This window comes from Haliotis cracherodii, unplaced genomic scaffold, assembly GCF_022045235.1.
Source record: "Haliotis cracherodii isolate W230 unplaced genomic scaffold, xgHalCrac1.p SCAF_1, whole genome shotgun sequence".
Taxonomy (NCBI): Eukaryota; Metazoa; Mollusca; class Gastropoda; order Lepetellida; family Haliotidae; genus Haliotis; species Haliotis cracherodii.
The window spans coordinates 7,769,668-7,784,839 of NW_027266264.1; the positions used below are offsets into that span (position 1 = coordinate 7,769,668).

At 37.9% G+C, this 15,172-nt stretch overlaps 1 protein-coding gene across 5 annotated transcripts in view; it reads left to right on the forward strand.

Moving 5' to 3' along the window:
* LOC139471922 (neurotrimin-like) overlaps window positions 1–15,172 on the forward strand; it is a 342,678-nt gene that overhangs the window by 314,756 nt on the left and 12,750 nt on the right. For 3 of the 5 annotated variants that reach the window (XM_071254441.1, XM_071254433.1, XM_071254448.1), the window contains 3 exons: window positions 9,096–9,386; window positions 9,627–9,668; window positions 13,081–13,125. In XM_071254441.1, the coding sequence (XP_071110542.1) occupies window positions 9,096–9,386; window positions 9,627–9,668; window positions 13,081–13,125 (378 nt within the window). The remainder of the gene's footprint in view (window positions 1–9,095; window positions 9,387–9,626; window positions 9,669–13,080; window positions 13,126–15,172) is intronic. The other 2 variants (XM_071254455.1, XM_071254463.1) reach the window with 1 other exon arrangement.

Here is a 15,172-nt window from a genome sequence, read left to right on the forward strand (position 1 = left end):
TGTCCTTCATTCACAATGGAACCTAGCTTCCTTCAACTTACTTACTGTTACCTACTACATGGATCCTAAACTTTAAACACACTTCTTCTTGCCTCATTGTCTCTTGTCTTCATCCTGTCACATATGTTGAGATTCCTCTTGTGATCGTGTGCAAGCTAGGTAGTACGTGCAGTTGCTGATTCATTCAGGTGTTAGAGAGGTGGAGGATTTGTAATGAATAAAAAATACTAGTAATTAGGGGACATTGATGTCAGGAACTTGAAGTTGTCCCTGTATAGATTCTTTGTGTAGATAGTTCCACAAAGAAGTCTATTAAATGGGTCTTTGTTCTGGTGCCATCATTCTCTTTACCTGCCAGGAATGAGCTTCTAGACTCTGTTTAGCTATAGCTGGAATTTGATGGGGCATTTGATAGTCTTTGTTGTTTAACGCCACACTTACCAATATTCCAGCTTTATAATGGCAGTCTGTAAATAATAAAGTCTGGATAAGACAATCCTATGATTGAGCATCGATCCATGCAGTTGGGATAAGATGTCGTGCATCAACCCAGTCAGTGAGTCTGACCACCTTGTGCTTTCAAAAGTTCTTCACATAAGATGCCATCAAAATTTATCAGCTGGAGGTTAATTCATTTTGGTCCTCCTCAGAGATACCTGTCTGTTCATCACAATAGCAGCCCAATACACCTTCAGTCATCCAGAATTCTTTACCTATTGATGCTCTTTCTTGGACACTCATTCTTGGACATTGGTTGATGGTATTGAGTGTCCACTCACTGTTTTCAGAAACTAGGATTTGTGGTGAATCTCTGATAGTCACTGTGGCCAAGTGCTGGTTTAGGAAATACCTTATCATGTATGGTGTTACACCTGCTGAACTACACAGTATTTCCTACAAGCCTGTGCCAGTCACAAACTTTATCCTCAATTAGCTCCTTGACAGGTTTCTGACAGAGGAGTTGCCTTCATCTTCTTAGAGATAATACTTAGTAGGGCTTATTCATTACAGCAATATGATTTTTTTCTTTGTGTGTGCATACGTATATTGCTGCTACACTCAGCAATATTTCGGCTAACTGACCACAGCCTGTAAATATTTGAGTCTGGACCAGGCAAACCACTGATTGATATTGTAAGCAACGATCCATGCCGTTGGGGCACTACGACACGCAGTCAACCTACACACACAAGACTATTCCAAATTGACAAGGCAGTGGACATGATTGCACTCCATTTTAGCCAGGAAATCTACCCTCTTGCACACAGATGATACTTATATCAGTTGATGCTCACACAAAGAAAGGGTGACAGAGCAGGTTATCAGGTTTCTAGGAAATCATTTTAGCATCAGTCATTTTGTTAGGCATGACATGGTTAATCTTTGTGTTTACATTTTTCCACCTGCAAAGAATATGTGTATTTTTGTTTGGCAAGATGAGATAACTCCCTGGCAAAAGGAATTTCCTATAAGAAGCAGGTCAAAATGAATGGTACAAATAACATGAATATACTCATACAATGTTACAGTTAAGCCTCCCCTAAACTGATAATTTCATGCTAATTGAACACTATGGACATTAAAGTATGGATTGCCATGGCACATAAAATGGCAACGCTTGCCAGAGAGAATTATTACTCTTCCAGATTGTGCGCTTCACACATGTGACTAAAACATTGCTTTTAACTACACAGACATGTGATTAGTAAGCTGGGATTATCTTTAATACCATCTGAACGTACTACCACAATGTTATAGAGTGCTTTCCTGGGTTTGTGATCCAGATCCATTCCATCAAGGATTCAGAATAGAATAAGCATGGTTCTATGGGTTTGTGATCCAGATTCATTCCATCACAGTTTCACAATAGAATAAGCATGGTTCTGTGGGTTTGGGATCCAGATTCATTCCATCAAGGTTTCACAATAGAATAAGCATGGTTCTGTGGGTTTGTGATCCAGATCCATTTCATCAAGGTTTCACAATAGAATAAGCATGGTTCTATGGCTTTGTGATCCACATCCATTCCATCACAGTTTCACAATAGAATAAGCATGGTTCTATGGCTTTGTGATCCACATCCATTCCATCACAGTTTCACAATAGAATAAGCATGGTTCTGTGGGTTTGTGATCCAGATTCATTCCATCACAGTTTCACAATAGAATAAGCATGGTTCTGTGGGTTTGTGATCCAGATCCATTTCATCAAGGTTTCACAATAGAATAAGCATGGTTCTGTGGGTTTGTGATCCAGATCCATTTCATCAAGGTTTCACAATAGAATAAGCATGGTTCTGTGGGTTTGTGATCCAGATCCATTTCATCAAGGTTTCACAATAGAATAAGCATGGTTCTATGGCTTTGTGATCCACATTCATTCCATCACAGTTTCACAATAGAATAAGCATGGTTCTATGGCTTTGTGATCCACATCCATTCCATCACAGTTTCACAATAGAATAAGCATGGTTCTGTTGGTTTGTGATCCAGATCCATTTCATCAAGGTTTCACAATAGAATAAGCATGGTTCTATGGGTTTGTGATCGAGATTCATTCCATCACAGTTTCACAATAGAATAAGCATGGTTCTGTGGGTTTGTGATCCAGATCCATTCCATCAAGGTTTCACAATAGAATAAGCATGGTTCTGTGGGTTTGTGATCCAGATTCATTCGAACACAGTTTCACAATAGAATAAGCATGGTTCTGTGGGTTTGTGATCCAGATTCATTCCATCACAGTTTCACAATAGAATAAGCATGGTTCTATGGGTTTGTGAACCAGATCCATTCCATCAAGGATTCACAATAGAATAAGCATGGTTCTGTGGGTTTGTGAACCAGATTCATTCCATCAAGGTTTCACAATAGAATAAGCATGGTTCTGTGGGTTTGTGAACCAGATTCATTCCATCACAGTTTCACAATAGAGTAAGCATGGTTCTATTGGTTTGTGATCCACATTCATTCCATCACAGTTTCACAATAGAGTAAGCATGGTTCTATGGGTTTGTGATCCAGATCCATTCCATCAAGGTTTCACAATAGAATAAGCATGGTTCTGTGGGTTTGTGAACCAGATTCATTCCATCAAGGTTTCACAATAGAATAAGCATAGTTCTATTGGTTTGTGATCAAGATTCATTCCATCAAGGTTTCACAATAGAGTAAGCATAGTTCTATTGGTTTGTGATCAAGATTCATTCCATCAAGGTTTCACAATAGAGTAAAGGGGCCATTACACCAAACGGTGATCGCTCTGTGCTCCTTCTGCATCCTAAAATTTGACTAGAGCGCAGTGGGGTCGCCATACTCAAGAAAACTCTCTTTTGGTGTAATCGCTCCTACGACCGTTCTGCCTTCCTTCTGAGACTAAATATGTTACTTTTGTCAATGTAACTGCGTTCCCTGAACTACCTAGGCGTTCACTGTGCGATATCTCTGCGCTCCCTCTGCGTTCCCTCTGCCTCCCCTCTGCCTCCCCTCTGCCTCCTTATTGCAACTAACTACCGCGCTGCCACCCCTCTACGACCAATGGCGATCGCTCAACGACCTTTCAGCGATGCCTCTGCCTCCTAGGCGATCGCTGAACGACCATTCAGCGATGCTTCTGCCTTCTTTGCGACAGCTGAACATCCTGAGTATAAAAGGTTCATCTGCAGATGATTTTTTATCAGTCTATGTCAGTTCCTGGTGATACAACTTGTGATGGACAACCAGCGCTTGAAAATTGCTATCATCAAGCAAGGTCATCAAGGTCATCAAGCACTGTTGTTACACCAAATGAGTATTGGTATAATGGAACGCAAACTGAACAGACGAAGAAGGAAAATTAGAACCTGGTGGTTTCGCCCATGGTTGACGCATCAAAGAAGGTTCCAATTTGGACATTATAGACAATTGTTGCATGAGCTACATTTGGAGGACGAAGGTTCATTTTTCAATTACCTTAGAATGGAACCAAGTAAGCGCAAGAATATTAAGACAAAATACTAATTACAGAGAATGTTTGGACCCTGGTCTTAAACTTGCTGTGACTCTCCGATACATTGCTACAGGAGACAAGTATCCTTCGCTACAATACCAGTATCGTGTATCATGTAGCACTGTCTCTGTGTTTGTACCTGAGGTTTGTAGAGCAATCCGAGAAGAGTACAAGAACGAAGTTGTCCAATGTCCAAGAAACCCCTATCAGTGGAAGACAGTTGCAGACTTTGAGAACCGATGGAATGTACCTCATGCATGTGGTGCTATTGGTGGAAAACATGTGACCATGCGATGTCCCCTAAACACAGGAAGCCTGTATTACAATTACAAAGGATTCTTTTCTATTGTGTTCCTTGCGTTGGTGGATGCTAACTACAAATTTCTATGGTGTGATGTTGGTGGGTTTGGTTCCATGTCAGATTCCGAGATATTTAATGAATCTAAATTGAAGGAATGTCTTGAAGACGATACAATCAAAGTTCCAGTTTCGGAGCCTCTGCCACATGATGACATGAACATTCCATTCTTCATGCTAAGTGATGACGCATTTGCTCTTAGGACATACATGATAAAACCAACTCTACAAGAGGACTGACTAAAGAGCAGCGTAATCTTCAATTACCGTATTTCTCGTGGTAGACGCGTGGTAGAGAATGCTTTCGGCATTTTAGCTCAGCATTTTCAAGTATTCCTCACAACAATGCAGCTGTTACCAAAATTTGTACAGGATGTTGTAGAAGCATGCATCTGTCTGCACAATTTAATGCGCACAAGATATCCAGCTCTACAAAATGCAGCACTTGATACAGAGGATGAGAATCATAACCTAATTCCTGGAAACTGGCTACAGCTAGTAAACATGTGTGATGTCGATCAAGTAGTCGGACCCAACTGTGCAACACGAGCAGGAAAACAACAACGAGAGTATCTCAAGTTGTATTTTAACAGTGCAGTAAATTTTAAATTGGTAGCATTTTGTACATTTGGAAACGGTTGCTATTGTATTTATTTCTTATTTATTTTCTCTGAGTTACCAACATATTAAGTCATTTGTTGTTTTTAATGTTATTAAACAAATTATTAAAACAAATTTGTTGAGAATGCTTAAATTAATTTTATAACAAATGAAACATACTCAGAATAAGTGAAGTGAAACATGCTTTAATAAACTTTATTTAATCAGAAAAAGCATAGCAAGCATTGCTATGAACACTCTAATGAAAGTTTACAATAAATTGAACACTGAAATGAAAGAAAGAGAAAATAGAGATATTTGAAGTTCAAATATAACGCTAATAAAATGTAAAACAACACCAATTATTGAAGCATCAATACACATCCGTAGGAACAGTCAACACAATATGTTTCCAGAAAGTATATATAATAACATCAGTCGTTAAGCTTTTTTAAAGCAGGCAATATAAATATATTACCTACTGTAAAACACGTGGCTTTATGAAGGCAGAGGAGACGCAGAAAGGAGGCACAGGGATCGCCGAGGACGTACAAGAGTCGTTATGGACAGCGAATAAAGGCAGAGAGGTCGCAGAGAGGTCGCAGAGAGGACGCAGAGAGAAGGCACAAGGTAAACAGGATTACATCACAGATTCATATGAAGACCATTCAGCGACCTCTGTGCGTTCTCTCTGCGACCATGGCGATGCCTCTGTCTCCTTTCTGCCTTCCCTCTGCCGCCGTTCTGCCTCCCTTGAGCGACTTACATCAACGGCGATCTCACTGCGACTGTTTTAAGCAGGTTCAAAACTTTTAAGCGACAGTGGCGCTCTTGGCGATGGCTGAGCGTTCCGTTGTGCGCTCTACGCGACCGTTCTGCGACCCCTCTGCCTTCAACGCCGACCTGGCAAAACTTAAGAACGCAGAATGGTCACAGAAAGGTCGCCGTCCGGTGTAATGGGGGTATAAGCATAGTTCTATCGGCCTGTGATCAAGATTCATTCCATCAAGGTTTCACAATAGAGTAAGCATAGTTCTATTGGTTTGTGATCAAGATTCATTCCATCAAGGTTTCAAAATAGAATAAGCATGGTTCTATTGGTTTGTGATCCAGATCCATTCCATCAAGGTTTCATAAAAGAGTTAGCATAGTTCTATATACATTGTCATCTTCCAGTTTGACACAAATTATCTCCATCTCAATACTCAAAGCTATTACATTCTGACCAATTGGTACATGGTGATTAAATTATCTCCCTTTGCTGTTCCACTTCTGTCATTAAGTAGATAACTAACTTTCTGAATTGTTAGATCAAAACCAGTTAATTCCATTTAGAATTTTTCAATGAATTTCATTAATGTTTTTGTTTATCACACATTCTTTATTTCATTTACATTACAAAATCTGTGTTCATTTCAATTTTGTCATTGTTTCACTATTATTCTTTTTGTGTTTAAACCACCTAGAAAGTGTATTATCACGAATAACCACTGACACAGACCTCATACCTCATGTCTACCATGTTTCTTCACACACTATTCTGATAAAGAAATGCCACTGCAATTAATTTTGGCTCAGCTGGTCAAAGACCAGTAGAGTTTTTTAAATGGCACTGTGTCTGGTGCTTTGCGTCTGGCTGGCTGCTGGATAGGTAAAGGTCAGCATCAAGCTCTGTGTTCAGCAGACAAGTATTTCACCAAGATGTGGCTCTAGTTTTCAGTGATTTGTAACCATGAGTCACGGCATGATCTAACAGTTAACACTGTGCCAAGTAAACTAATTTATTGCTCCAAGTTTTTACCAGCGTAAATATCATTTTCACAAATTGTGTGTTGCTCGTATGATATAATTGTTTGAAGCTGGGAAATGTTAGTCTGTCAAAGTAATCATACAGATTTGTACATTTGCCGACAGTGTATTGGAAATTTCATTGACTGGTACCTCTGAGTGTTGCAGAACATGAAATAATCTTTTATTTTATTGATGAATAGTTTTTGTTTTTGAGGTAAATATTAAATGTCAATGCCAGAGAATAACCTCAATTATCTAACCAATAAGATTCCATTCAGTGTAAAAGGCAAAATAGCAGTGAAAATTGTATGATTGGATCACTGAAAAACAGTGATGACACCAGGTGTTCACAAAAAGGGTTAACATGTCCTGACATACCCGTGGCACTCACCACTCACACAATTTGCATGAAAAAGTAAGTGTTTGCTTGTCTGGCGCCGCACAACAGTTCTGCCATGAGACTGCGACCTGTTAACAAACCAGATATTCAAGTGATGAACCAGAAAATCCACTGACATTAATTTTGTTGGAACTAAAATGATATGTTAATTTTGAATTAATCTTCTGTGTACTAGCGCAGAGATTCTGCTTCTTGTAGGTAAAGGAATTGAAAAGGCATTTCTATTTATATCAAATATGATACTTTAGGTTAGGAATCCTTATATGGCATTCATGTCAGTTCAACTGGTCAAAGTTCACCATCAACAAATGTAGTAACACCACATTCATTTTGTTATTCTTTCTGTTAAATGTCACTGAAAAAATGATTAAATCAGACTCAGGGATCAACTGTTATGAACACCTGCAAACTAGTTCAACCTAGAAACGGATTCTTTTATTTAATAGTGATTTATAATCACATGCTCATGATATGGTCAGAATCAGACTCTGCTTTAAACAGAGATTTCTAATGATTATGGAAATGTATTCGTGTTGTTTGATTGTAATTTCATTTGTTTAGTTTAAACATATTTCCACATCACATCACAATAGTTCCTCCCCTTATTGGAAAACTAAAATATTGACATGAATGAAATGTACACGTTTGTCTTTGTAACATCAATAAGTGCCAATATGGACGATGTTCAGTGAAACTAATATTTATCAAATTGATAGCTGTAGCAGTGATAATAGCTAAGGGCGAACAGGCTTACAAATAAAAATGTTGGTATCATATGATCATTCCACAAAGTGATTTTAGCACTACATTAATCATAAGCCAATCTTAAAGTATGGGAGTTACAATCATCTTAGTGTTATAACAATTGTAAGTCTATGTTAAAGTATGGAAGTTACAATCACCATGGTACTAAGATCACTTTATGAAACAGGCCGTGAGCTTTACTGTAAACTGACCTGGCAACATAACATGACCTAGCTTTGGTCAACATAAGAAAGAGGTTTGTGTACTATATGCTTTATATGTAGTCATGAGCTATCGGGGTGAGCTACAGACATCATGGCTGTACTTACTGAGCACATGAATGCACATTGGCATTACCGTGTTTCACCCTACACACGAACACACATTGGCATTACCGTGTTTCACCCTAATCACGAACGCACATTGGCATTACCGTGATTCACCCTACACACGAACACACATTGGCATTACCGTGTTTCACCCTACACACGAACGCACATTGGCATTACCGTGTTTCACCCTACACACGAACGCACATTGGCATTACCGTGCTTCACCCTACACACGAACCCTAGCAGGTTGAACATAACCATAAACGCATTGTTAGAGAGTGAAGTCACTTGCAGAAATTAACACATTGATGTGTCATATAGTCACATATTGGCTTTAGAATACTGTTTAATGTACCATCACACGATAATACACTACTTTTTCATCATCCATGTTTCTCTTGTACGATAAGCACATGATAGTTAGGATTCCTACAGATCTAAATTTTATTCATGGTTTCAGTGATTTATGTATGTAATGAATAATAACATACTGTATGAAACATTCTTTCAAAAGTCTATTGAAGTATATACTACTAAAGACAATTGCTTCATTTGGTTATTCATGTTTTGTTTGAGTTGTTTCATGAATTGAGGTTTCTAGGATTTACGCACCTATCTCATCATGATATGTAACAATAAGACACACTATGGGAATCAGATCTGTTAAGTTTAGACTCGTACACATAATGGTTTTATGATTTGAAATCTTTAACTGGTAAAAACATATTTCCGTGTATTACATCCATGAATATATTCATGACAGTATAAAGTAAGTACAACTTATCTATATGAATATATTCATTCAGCTTAATGTCATATAAGAACTGGATTTTTCAGTTCTTTGAATATGAATATTTCACCATCTTGTCTTAAATGTTTTTCAGCTATTTCAGTGATTGGCAGTACTTACGTGGACTATGGCGAACCAATCAAGCTGATATGTAACGCCACTGGAGGACCTCACATACCAGAGGAGATTGACTGGTTCAAGGATGGAGATAAAATAGATGCACACAAATATGAAGATATTGTTATAACAAAATATCGGTCACTGCGGTCACAGTCGATGACCAGTGAGCTCCTGGTGGACCGAAGCACCACTGACCATTCAGGAACATATATCTGCAGAAGTTCACAAGATGTCATCGCCAGCATTAAAGTCACAGTCCTTGTTGGTCAGTATACCAGTGTTAACATACATCATTGTTGTGTTTGTCAAATGTTTGTTCCTCTTTCGAACCTTCCACTATAGATATGTCCATGTAGTTTAGAAATCCCGTATATTTTGTTGTTTATTTCTTAAATACTACATACACTCCATGGTCGGATATCCATTTCAAGACATTGTAATTATTGTGTTCAATTGACACATTGTGTCTGTACCATTGATGAACAGGGTTAGATTTGGTCTTCAGGAACCCGTGCTAGTCGTAAAAGACCAGAAGTGGGAACGGAAGGTAAGACAAGGTGATCATCATATCCTTGTTGCGTGGATCGATGCTCATGATATCAATCACTGGATTGTCTGGTCCAGACTTATTTACAAACCAGTGTCACATAGCTTGAAAATGGCTGAGTATGACGTGAAGCAACAAACAAACAGACACTGTGTCTGTGTAATAGGATAATCACTGTTGGATTGATATTCATTATTATTTTTGAGTTATTGGACAAAGTGGTGTTTGAAATACTTGACTCAAACTTGTCAGGACTTCAAATTGGCTGGTAATTCTGTGTTTGTGGGTAGCTGTATTCTTTGAGTGATGAGAATTCACCTACAGAGGAGTTGAATGTGCCGATCTCTGTGAGTTGGTTATAGATATAGACCTATGTTCATGGGGAGTGTGAATGCTGGAAAGCCGAACAGTGAGAGTTTATACTGACAGCTTTGGTAAATAGATAAATCTACGGTTAAACCATATTTCCCATAGGGTCTCAAATTTAACATTTACATACAAACTTAAGACAAGGGGATAGTACTCTAAATCACAATATATTTAGAAAAGGGATAGTTAGAGTTTTAAATTCACCGTCAAGTGAAATCCTTTTTTTATTTCATTCCTAGTTCATCTGACTGAAGTCAAGTGAGCTTATGTCAAGGCCTCTCTCTCTTACATAGAGCATCCAGCTTCCATCATGTGTCGTCCGGTGTAACATCAAACCACTGAACCATTAAAGCTAAAACTTCACATACATGTTATAAAGTTTGGTATATGTGTTTGTTATTATTGGGGTTCAACAAATATGTTCCATAATTCATGATATTTATAAGATTGACTTTGATTTGACCTATTTGCGTTTGACCATGCTCCTAAATTCTCTCAAAATACATTTCCGTGTTCTCTAAGCATGATCTCCCTAGAAACCACTTAAGATTGTCCATGAAACTGAAACCTAATACATGCTTGTTCCCACAAATAATGTTCAAATGTCCTACATTTGTTCAAGATGTTCAAATCCTATTGACAATATGGCTGCCATGGCAGCCATTTTGAAAAATCTCTTTATGGCAGTACTCAGTCATTATATTTTTCAAAATGTAATTAAATTTGATATGTTCGCAGTTAGTAGTGGCGATGAACATATGTGTTCCGTTTTTCTAGGTATTTTCAATGTTGACCTTTATTTCACCTTTGAGCTTTGGCATTGCCCCCAAACTCTCTCAATATGCAAAGTCTCCCTAGGAACCACTTGACCAATGATGCTGTAAGTTCACATACTTGTTCCCACCATTGAAGACACCTGAAATTGTTCATGAGGTTGGAATCAGATTTCAATATCTATTTAAGAAAATAAATCTGTTTGTGGCCATTACTTTGCCATTTTTATTTAAAATGTAATGAAATTTGGTAGTGGTTAAGATTGTTGTTGGATTCAATACAATATGTTCTGGATTTTTTTCCAAATTTGTTTTTATTTTGACCTTGTTTTGACTATACACTTAAATTATCTCAAAATACTTCTTCTTCTCTGTGGGAACTAATTGAAACTGATGGAGCTGAACTTTGGCATGTATATTTCTCATTACAATAATATATTTTGTTCAGATCATTAGATTTTAATGTTTATGCAGAAAGTATTTGAATCTGAATGCTGACAGTAACTTTTGTTTTGTCCATCCTTGTTGACATTTTAAACTATTTATTCCATATCCAGGTGAGCTACAGTGCCGTGGCACTATTTTTCATTTTTGAAATTGGCCAGAAGAGTTTGGTACACACTCTATTATTAATTGTGAAAGATACATGTCATACATAAAACTCATTTGATGGTAATTGGCAATGCAGCTTTTCCTCATCATGTCAATGCAAAAGCTTGAAGAAAATACATACATACGTACCCGTGAAGATTCCGGGATAGAATAGGTCTTCAACAACCCATACTTGCCATAAAAGGAGACTATGCTTATCGTAAAAGGCAACTAATGGGATCGGGTGGTCAGGCTTGCCGATTTGGTTGATGCATGTCATCGATCCCAATTGCGTGGGTCGATGCTCATGATATTAATCACTGGATTATCTGGTCCAGACTCGATTATTTGCAGACCACCGTCATATAGCTGGAATATTGCTGAGTGCGGCGTTAAACAATAAACAAACAAACAAACCAACATACATACATGCATGCATGCATTCATACATACATACATACATACATACATACATACATACATACATACATACATACATACATGTTACTGAGCAATGTTAATGTAAGTGTGTCTATTTCTCTTCTTTCTTTTCTGTCATAACTGTATCAATAATAAGCATACTTGTAAATCTATTCCAGATTACGATAAAGGTGTTATGAGAAAAATTAAGGTTAAAACTAAACAACTCTGAATCATGTTCAATTCTCATGCACAATAGGAGCTAAATACAAGCTAGGAATGAAACAAGGCGACTAGGCACTGCAGTCCCAAGAATAAAATCAAGCTACCCCTTTATGTTAATATCCTACTATGGACCCAGTGGAGATCCAGGGCTAGAATAGTTCCCTAGAAACCTTATCCTGGTTGGAAGAGGTGACCAAATTGATCAAGTGGTCATGTTTTGTGATTTGGCTGATAGCACTTGTTCGTACCTCGATGGCTTGGATCGTTGCTCACAATATCGATCAGTGGATTGTCTGGTCCAGACTCTGTTACATGCGACCGTCATATAGCTGGAACATTGCTGAGTGTGATGGTAAGGAAGAAACAAACAAACCTTGTATGGATAAAAAAACATAGCCACACACCTTGTAATTGCCTGCTTTGGATGTCATATATCATGGACTCTCCAGACCAGAATTATGAAGAATATATACCACTTTTACCACCACCACCACCACCACCACCACCACCAAGAGTGTTTGAAAGCCTGTACTTCAGAATCCTACATGAGTGGTTTCTGTGCAGACATTAAACAGCTCATAAATCATCTCTAAGTGAATTACCAACAAACCAACAATGTAGATAAGATATGTTTTGATGATATACATGATACTCCAAATATACAAATGTCAATGGGAGTATCCAATAAAAAAATATTCTCTGTTGATAACAAAAGGTTTTTGCAGAAATGATCTTTTCCCCATTGGCCTTCTATAGTATCAACATGGGAGTCTTTCCAATGAGTTCTAATGAAAAGGCTTTGTAAACACTAAGCAGCATTAAACTTGCCAGCAACGTGTAATATTTTAGAAGAGGTATAGCTAATGGCACCCATTACTGAAAAAGCAACAAGACTTCATTTTATTAAACGGATAAATATTACTGAAATGCAAATGCCCACATTGTATTTGAATTAGGAAATTGTAAATCAAATACAAATAAAAAGTAATATCCTAGGATATGTATTTGACAGTATTTTGTCAATTTTATTGTAGAACCAACAATACTAGAACGATTTCAACGGAAATCAAATTATAGCAGTGAGTATTTTGTCATTGGTCGGCACATTTGGAATTGCACTGTCTTTGCTTTTGAATCTTGTTTTGTTCCATTTTTTCTGGTCAATGGAGGAAGATCATTTTGAAGTGCAATTTCAATCTGAACCATGCTAGCTATGATATAGGTAGTGGATGTAAGTTAATTTGCGTTTGTTTATTTGTCCTAGTCTTCTGTTTGCACCTCTGTGTTATTGCCTACTGTTGCACCATTGAAATATTTCCATGATATAAATCCAAAATATCTGTATTACAATCATTGTATGGTGTCCATCGTTTGTCTGACACTGGTTCAGTACCTGTAGGGCAGTTGGAAGGGATTGTCACATTAGGATCCAGAAGAGTGAAATTACTGACAATTAATGTATCCTGTGGCTTACTCTGAAAGCAGAGAATGCTATCTTCAAGGCCTGTTCCACAAAGCAATGTTAGAGCTATAGGGAAGTACTATAAAGCTATCAACAGTAGTTCAGTTATATCATGGCATGTCAGCTTAATATGTATGAAAGGCAAAAGGTTATGCAGGTTTTGGACCTTTGTCTTGTTGGTTAAACTCACAGCACATACTGACTGACCATTAATAAAATAAGGCAGATGTGAACCTAGACCAGATGATCCTGACATGGCAAAGGGATACAACTGTGCAGTGAAGACTACTTGACCACCCCTTTGTGATGTGACTCTTGTAACTATGACAACTTGAACACTGACATATGGAATCACTGCTCCAAGGTTATTCCGCTGATCAGTAAAGTAAGATCTAATCCATCAGCATAGGAAACGAGATGGGATAAATGATTATGTGTAGGTGGAGAGTAAGATGGCAATACATTGCCTGGACAATGATACTGTACAATGTTCAACACAAGCCTGTAAGTTTTATACTGCATGTCAGTGAAGATCCTGTTCCTGACAAGGATTTATTACAATGTCTGGCCCTATTGGTCCTTTGTGTTCAAGAGTGGTAGGTATTCAAGTCAAATGGTCTCATTTGCAAACCAAACAGTTTAGTAAGTTATTGCTAACTTAAAATACAGGCAGATCATGAATTCTGAATAACAACTGTGTCCTTTACTATCGTTAGTGGTTTCATGTCTATCACTGTCATAGACAAGTTAGATTATTATTCCTTAAAGATAAACGTGAGTTGCAAAACTGAAGACGCAAACTATTTATATTGACAGTATGTTTGAAATCACTAGTTTGGTGGTTTAAACAGAATTTTCCTCACAGCAAGTTATTTTCAGCCCAACTCTTATGTACTCTATGGTGCATAGCTGTGTAGAGTTGCATCCCCTAGCTTTACCAAGATCTGTTGACCATGGATTTGACTTTATGATAATTCTTCATCTTTAAGCACTGTACTTGTGTGTATATCCACCTAGGCCATTCTACAAAGATGATCTGACTATTGGAATTCCCATACATAGACTTCCAACAGTCATAGCACTATAATCATGGCTCCCGTTCCACAAAGCGATCTTAGCGCTATGACCATTGTAAGCCTATGTTAAACTATTGTAGTTACGATCACCTTAGCGCTAAGATCGCTTTGTGGAACAGGATCCTGGTCCACAACCTGCGTTTCTTTTGGTTTTCTTCCATCAAGCTGACACACAGTGATAAATCTGACATATTGTTCCAAGCAGTGGTACATGTAGCATATCTGGTGTGTCTTTACAGGATCAATGTAATGGTTGCCACAGTCAGTCCAGTCTAGGGACACAAGTATGCTAGTGCCAAGCTGTTTGACTAAAATGTTCATGATGTTGTCTGGTTCTGGTGTATGTGGTTCTTGTTCATATTGTGGCTTTTTTCATAAGTTTGGTCTTGTCATTGAAAGCATGTCAGCCCCATTGGAGCCCAAGGTCAAATCCAAGCCAATTTAATGTCCGCTTAGAAGATGTCTGTTCCTTGTTTATACAAATTTTGGTGTTAAGCAAATTGTTCAAAATACTGTGGTCTGAAGTAGATCCATGTTTTGTTTAGAAGTGTTGTATGCTGCCTGTGTTCACAAAGTTACATAGGTAGG